We start from the raw sequence: 7,907 nt of genomic DNA on the forward strand, positions 1-7,907 counted from the left end.
TATCTATTTACATGTTAATCAATATAACTATTTATTTATTTATGTTAATTACATATCAGTCCTTGTATTTTGTTTTTTTATATTATTGATTGTATTTATATATATATGTTTTATGTTATTTATTTATATAGTTTGAAAAATAGTATTAAAAATAAATGGAAAAGAAATGATGAGGTGGAGATGAGGGAAAGTGGTGCCAGTGATTGGGGGAAGATGGTGGAAGGATGAAGAAAAATGAGGTGACAAATTTTTATTGGTTAGTGTTGGGGGAAAAAGGGTGACCACTCCCTCCCCCCTAATGACTTTGAAGCAACTCATTTTGTAAAGAGAGGTGATTGTTTTTAAAACTTTTTAAAATATATTTATTACACTACTTAATTAATAGCTTCTGTTATAATATATAAGTTATTATTAATATACAGTTAAATAGATGTATTAGAAAAGAAAAGTGATATTCGTATCATTATATTTGATAGATCTACCACATCGTATAAATTGTACATCTAACTGTATAAGTTTGTACTGTATATTAATAGTACAAATACGGAATACCACCTGCGACCTGCCTTTTGAAAAACATGTGTCGGTTACGATGTTGTAATTACTAGTACTTTGTTATTAGCTCAAAGATTAGGTACTCTTTATGTAAAGACAGTAAACTTGACACTTGAGGATATCCAATCTCATTCTTCCTCCCCCACATAGGCCACACTGATGGATCCCATGTTTACTTTCAGTCCCCCATTTTACTATTATTGTACTTTCTGTCACATTTTTCTATCCAGAAGTATTATTAAAAAGAAAAAGATAGTGGGGGTAGATCTTTTTCCAAATAGAATTTTCAAAAGAATGAAAATGAAAGAAAAAAAGTCTCTACTATTTTGTATTTGCTTTTTGTCCAAAATCAAGTACAAGTCGCATGTGTTTCCTTTCAACTTTGTTAATTTATACTGTTTTTAAAGGAGTAATGTTAGATAAAGCATGCAGTACCCATCTTAGGTAAAGCAAGGGGAATTACGTAAAATTCAGGGAGAGTTTAGGTAAAATTCAGAGGGGGGTCATGTATGTTTATCAAATTCAAAGGTTTAATTTGTAACTTTTTTTAATGTGACAGTACATAAGCTTAGGTAAAGTCTGCAATACGGATTATTTTTCTGTTTTTTAATTATTTAAAAGGCTCGAGTATTACTTTTTAAGGAACCATATTACTTTCTTAATTATATACAAAGTATATATAAAGGATTAAGTTGGGATCCAAAGTGTCTCACTCAGTCACTCATTACTCATTAGTACATGAAAACTGTGCAACTAATTTGTTAGCACATATGTTTATTTAGTTTTAGAGCAAAGTTAGCTTGACGACAATGTAGGCCGGTGGTTTTCTGTAATCTACGAGTAATTTTTTACATTACATTTATCTATAATCTCATGATTGTGTTAATTCTATGATTGTAATGTTCATTTCACATTGGACCAAACCGGAGTAGGATACTAGGATTATATAGATTTTCATTGTGATGAGAAGGGGTCATTTACACTATTTCGAAAACCCAACGTAAAGATCATCACAAGTGTCTATTTCGCAAAATAAATAAAAAATCATTAATACTTATACTATTATCTTTCTATTATAAAATAATAACTATGAAAGTGACGTGATAATACCCACTAAGTTTGTCTCCTCTCATAAATATATTTGGTTCCCATCTCTGATTTACTTCATGTAGAATAAATATTAATGAATACACACAAACTAAGATTCATGCGTTGATACTTGATACCATTGTTTGTATAGACAAAGCAAAATGATTGATAAAGTTACCTGAATAACCCATATAATGCATACTAATCACTTTCCATCGAGTGATTAAAGTTGTTTTTGTCTTTTAACATACATATAATTGATAGCCATGGATTACTTTGTTGTTCCACTCTTTTATTAACTTATTGACTATTTTTTAATTTCATTGGTCAACTAAAAGGCAAACAGAACCAATAATAATTGAATTTATTACACAATTTGAAACAATGCATAGGTATTAGATAATTAGTGTGTACTAAACTACTAATTAAGATGTGTTCTATTAAGCTTTTGTGTGTCACATTCTCATTTTATTATGCTAACATCTAGAAATTAACTTCTATTGTATCAAAATGTGTACACTATATACTAGTATTATAGATAGATGTGATTTTTCATTTTACACGAAAGAATGTTTCTCATATGTGCTTTCTCTTTTACACGGAAGAATGTTTGTCATAAATCGTTGAAAGAGACATACTACCTAAGCACCGACATAATATCATCTTCATTTATAATAGGAAAAGATGAATATAAAGTTGTCCTATAGATTAAAAAACTAGTATGTGAATGTTTATGAACTTGGATGTCAGACAGTCTTGCCAATAAGTTGGTGACCCATTGGTAAGATCTTAGACCTTGGTGAAATCCACCATGATTCGAATCCTACTTATTACATTTGTAGGAGTGGTGGGGGAGGGGGGGGGGGGGGGTTCAAGAGTCTCGAGTTTCATCGCAAATATGCGTGTATACTGCCCAATTAGATGTCACTGTGGTGTCTTGAATGATAACTACTAACGACCAACTCGCTGTTAAGAAAAAGATGTTCTTACATTTCCCATTGTTAACATTTTTTTGTTTGTGTGACTTGAGAGTAACTAGTATCGATAAAAAGAATGTATAAAGTTAATTTGAGGTGCATTGCATTCTTGACTTGTAAAGTTATAAAATAAACAACTATACAAGACCCAAAAAATTGTTCTGTTTTAAAACCAAAATAGGTCGATCATGTTGGGACCAAATCAGAAGAAGATGGCATGCCAGAAATATGTAATAGGTTGGATGATTGATTGCAGTAGTATAGATGTATTAAATATATTATATAGACATAGATGCAGATTATATGATATAAATGCTGCTGCTGGGAGAGAGATTATAGCTTGGTTTGAAGGCAACTGACACCACTCATTGACCTTGCAGTATAACTTGAATTCAATTCATTCAATACCTTCTCCAACCCAGCCTCTTTGATCTTCATTTTCATCTACTATTGGCATTCTCAAAGTCAACATACTTAAATGTTCTCTCCTTTTTTGCAGATTATTATTGAGAAGATATACAATATTGATTGTAAAAAGTTAATGACAGCATAAAATAATTACCATCTTTAAAGCGTTTTGATGGTCACTCATCTTGATGTTTTTACAAGATAGCCTAGGTTCTTTACCTCTTGAAGTAAAATACTTTGGAGTTGATCAAAATGGTCAATGGATACCCTTATTAGGCCGTGACTTGTAGACGGTACATAACTACATATGAGTCAAAAGTCTCACTCTACTCGATTAATTTAAATTTTAAACACAGAAAACCACATTCGTTAAAATAATATGTAAAATATTATAATCGCACATTTACCTACACTTTAGGTCTTCACCTTTTACATCTTTTGAAATCACACCGATATTTATAAATTTGTGCTAGTAAGATTGGCAGTTTACAGCTCTTTGGTTGTATGGCAACTCTAAATATCGTTAAGCTGAATGTTATTTACATGAAATGCTGATATACATATCATATGCCTAGTATTCTAGTATAGATATCCTTGGTTGAAAACTATATTTACTCGGAGAATTGACTTTTTATTGTGAACTAGTGCGAGTAGCTTTTTCCCATTTTGAAATTGTTATATGTATCCAAAGTCCAAACTCAGCTTGGCTCATGCGCAATGCAGACTCGATATTGCTAAGCAATTTGACAAATTGTCTCATTTTATAGTAACAACAAACAAGTGATCAACAAAATGCGAGTGCTAGGCATTTTGGCAAATCGTCTTGTTTTACTACCATAAATATTGGCATAAATACAGACGACTCAAAAGTCAAAATGCATACAGTAAAAACTGAGAGCTATGTTAACAGAAATACTAATTGCACTCGGAAAATATATTAATCAATTCACTGAAAACATGCTCTTAAGATTACTTCACTTGTGTAATGTCACATAAGAGATGATTTTAGATTACCTAATTATGGAACACTGCTTAATACTAATATTAACTTAAAACCGCCAACCAATACTGCTATACACAGATATCTCCAAATCAATCTAAACATTTCAACACTAAAACCCTCCCCTTAAACCATACTTAAACCCCAAACAACATAAACCAAGATAAAAGAAATATAAATACCAAACCTAAGCCTCAATACCCAAATCCATAAAACTTAACAGCAACCTTTATAGTTCTACAAGTTTAGAAGGTCTGCCGGCTGGTTTTCCCCTTCATTTTCTTCTGGTGACACTGCATTGGCTGGGGATGATGCTGGAGACGGTGAACCTGTGGTGGTGGTTGTTGGAGGCTTTGGTAGCTCGGTTAAGATTTGAACAACTTCTCTCATTGTTGGGCGCTCTACTGCCTGTTCTTCAACACACAACATTGCTGCATAGAACATGTGCATCACCTCATGGATTGGAACAGTGGAGAGTCTAGCATCCAAGATTTTTAAAACGCCTTCCTTCTTACCATCAGTGATCTTCCTTACCCATTGAACAATGTCTACACCGTCACCAAATTCTCCAACAGGCTTCTTTCCAGTTACTAGCTCTAAAAGAACCACCCCAAAACTGTATACATCGCTCTTTTCATCAACCTTTAAAGTGTATGCATATTCTACAAACAATAATACACAGTCTTTAACATCAGTACTCATATCATATGAAATATAAAGCAATATGTAAAAGCTAATGTTCAGAATGCTATATATACCTGGTGCGATGTAGCCATAAGAACCAGCAATGGCTGACATGCATTCTGAAGTGCCCGAATCCTGCATAAACTTAGCAAGTCCAAAATCCGCGACATGAGCTTCAAAGTTAGAATCCAAAAGTATGTTGTTGGATTTAACATCGCGATGTAGGATCAAAGGCGAGCAATCATGGTGGAGATAGCAAAGACCCTTTGCAGCCTCCAATGCTATCTTATACCGAGTGTCCCAATGCAAATGACCACCTTTCTTACCATGTAACATCTCTCCCAAACTTCCATTCGGCATATACTCATAAACCAAAAGATTTGTCTCATGGTTTGAGCAAAAACCTAATAACCTCACAATATGACGGTGTCTGATTCTCCCTAAAGTTTGAATCTCAGCATTGAACCCATGATCATGAGCTGAACCACGGCTCATTACTGGCAATCTTTTCACAGCCACCTGCTCGTTATTTGGCATAACCCCTTTGTAAACGATCCCAGCTCCACCTTTTCCAATAATGTTGTCTTCCTTCAAGCTATTAAGAACATCATCACAAGTGAAATCCAACCGTTGGAAAGTAGTAAGCTTCCATGACCGCGCCACACTTCCTCTTTTTATCGATCGAGCCTTAAAGATTGCTGCAACAGCAAATGCAATAGAGCAAACAAGCAACCCAATAACAAGTAAAAGCTTCACAGAAGCAGAAAGGTGCTCTTTCGAATGTTCTTCATGAGTACCATTCATAACCCCGGTTTTACAAGGTCCTAAATACGGTCCACAAAGATCTGCATTCCCTAAAAATGAAGTATAATTGAAATAACTAAACTGACCAGTACCAGGAACCAACCCCGAAAGATTATTATATGAAAAGTCAACCGACGTCAAGCTTTGCATCGATCCAACAGACGTCGGAATCCTTCCAACCAAACGATTTCTTGACACATTCAAATAATTCAAAATATGCATACTAGTAATTTCAGCTGGTATCTCACCCGAAAACTCATTCCTACTAAGATCAACATACGTCAACAACTTACACTTACTAATCTCAGGCGTTATCTCACCCGTAAACTCATTATCACTCAAATCAATCTTAGACAACTGCTTCAACTCCCCAATCTCCTTCGGAACCCGCCCACTAAACCTATTACCATCAAGCAAAAGCTTCTGAACACCTCCTAACTTACTAATACTAGCAGGTAAAGAACCATTTAACCTATTATTCGACAAACTAACCTGTCCCAGACTAGTACTAACTAAATTCGACACATATAAACCCCCAGACAAATCATTATCTTGTAACTCGACTTGTGACAAGGCAGGCAAACCAAACAACCCAACCGGAATCGACCCGTTTAAGTAATTCTCACCCATCCGAATTCGACTCAACGACTTACATTCCCCTAATGAATCCGGAATTTTACCAAACAAAAAGTTCCCCAACAGAATTAAAGTCTCAAGTTTGTTTCCAAAACATAAATTAAGCGGTAATGAACCGGTTAATTTATTTGAAGACAAATCAAGTATTCTTAACTTCCCATTCATTCCAAGCTGTTGAGGAATTACCCCAGTAAAATTATTTTCCCACAGCTGTAAAACTTCCAATTCAGGTAAATCACCTATATATATAGGAATAGATCCGTACAGCTTGTTACGAAATAAGTTTAGTAACGTCAAGTTCGTTAAGTTTTTAAACGATTCCGGTATTTCACCAGTGAATATATTGTTTGATAAATCCATTGATTTTAACGACTTTAACGTTCCTAACTCTTCCGTTAACGGTCCGTTAAGTCCGTTAACTTGTAAAAATAATGTATCTAGGTTTTGTAACTTTCCGACTTCCGGTGGGACTTTCCCGGTGAGCCCGCAGTTAGCGGCGTCAAGTCGGATGAGGTTTTTAAGCTTACCGAGCTCCGGCGGTATTCCGCCCGAGTATGTGTTGTAGTAGCCTAGATACAGCTGTTTGAGTGTGGTCAAGTTTCCGAGCTCCGGCGGGATGAATCCGGTTAGCTCATTGCCGGAAACGGCGAGGTATTCGAGCGACGGAAATCCGCCGTATGACGGCGGAATCTCGCCGGAAAAGTAGTTTCCGCCGAGATGAAGGTGGCGGATTGATGTGAGGTTAGAAACACTCGCCGGAAGTTCGCCGGTGAGATTGTTGTTGTAGAGATCAAGAACTTGAAGATACTTAAGACTTCCGAGCTCCGGCGGAAACGTTTCATTGAAGATATTGTTTGATAAGTTGAGAAACCGGAGACCGGAGATGGAAGAAAGTTCCGGCGGGATAGGTCCGGCGAAGTTGTTGGCGGCGACGGTGAGGTTTCTTAGATATCTGAGGTGGGCAATGTCGGAAGAGAGAATACCGGTAAGGTTAAGGCCGGAGATATCCAAACCGGTCACGTGACGGTTAGTATCGCACGTGACGCCAGACCACGTGCAATGGCGGGTGGTTATTTTCCATGAAGAAAGTGAGGACTGTGGGTCTTGTGTTATGGAGGTTTTTAATGAAAGTAAGGCTTTGTATTCCGGTAATCGGAGTGGTTTTCCGGTGGCTAGAAAAAGGAAAAGAAAAAGAAAGAAAAGTTTCATTATTATAATTTTATGGTGTTTGTTGCACAGACACAGAGTGTGTTTAAAAATCGAGGAGGCTAAAATGAGGGAAAATGACAAGCCAAAAAGGATGTGTATACTATAGGATTTTATTTTTTAAATTCTTTTTGGAAAAGCAGATTTCTAGGATGTGTGTATAGGATAATGGGAGGTCAAAAGGGTCTTTTGAGTGCTTTTTTGTGTTGTCATGTTTTTTGGTTTTTTACTTTGAATTGGTTTATTTTTGGTAATGGAAAAGTTAGAATTGTTTTTTTTTTTACGATCATCAATCAAGAATGAAAAAGTTATAAATGGAGGAGATTTCATTTGAAGAAAATATAATGCTCTTAAAAAGTTACTCGTATATAAAAATGATTTTGCTATAGTGTATCATACATGTGTATATAATTAATTTTTGTTGTAAAGATGACAACATTGGTCTAAAGCTTTTAACTTCAACATCGGTAAAAACTTTTAACAGATTAGCTTTTATGTTCAACAATAGCTTTTCATATTTGCTTGGTTTTCTCTTTTTGCAACTTAAT

The 7,907-nt window shown here is 35.2% G+C and overlaps 1 protein-coding gene across 1 annotated transcript; it reads right to left on the reverse strand.

Moving 5' to 3' along the window:
• Positions 1-3,932: 3,932 nt before the first annotated feature.
• Positions 3,933-7,439, reverse strand: LOC122587503 (leucine-rich repeat receptor-like serine/threonine-protein kinase BAM1). Its single transcript, XM_043759690.1, has 2 exons — positions 4,788-7,439; positions 3,933-4,691 (listed from the first exon to the last, which is right to left on the reverse strand). The coding sequence occupies exons 1-2, from the start codon at positions 7,360-7,362 to the stop codon at positions 4,267-4,269; spliced, it is 3,000 nt and encodes a 999-aa protein (XP_043615625.1). The 5' UTR covers positions 7,363-7,439; the 3' UTR covers positions 3,933-4,266.
• Between the last annotated feature and the right edge of the window lie 468 nt (positions 7,440-7,907).

This window comes from Erigeron canadensis, chromosome 2 (assembly GCF_010389155.1).
Source record: "Erigeron canadensis isolate Cc75 chromosome 2, C_canadensis_v1, whole genome shotgun sequence".
In the NCBI taxonomy this organism is placed as follows: domain Eukaryota; kingdom Viridiplantae; phylum Streptophyta; class Magnoliopsida; order Asterales; family Asteraceae; genus Erigeron; species Erigeron canadensis.

Excerpts from the sequence above, each read along its gene's own strand:
- LOC122587503 (XM_043759690.1), bottom strand. The coding sequence starts at position 7,362 with ATGAAACTTTTCTTTCTTTTTCTTTTCCTTTTTCTAGCCACCGGAAAA. Across the intron at positions 4,692-4,787 it reads TTATGGCTACATCGCACCAG|AATATGCATACACTTTAAAG; the intron begins GTATATATAGCA and ends TATTGTTTGTAG.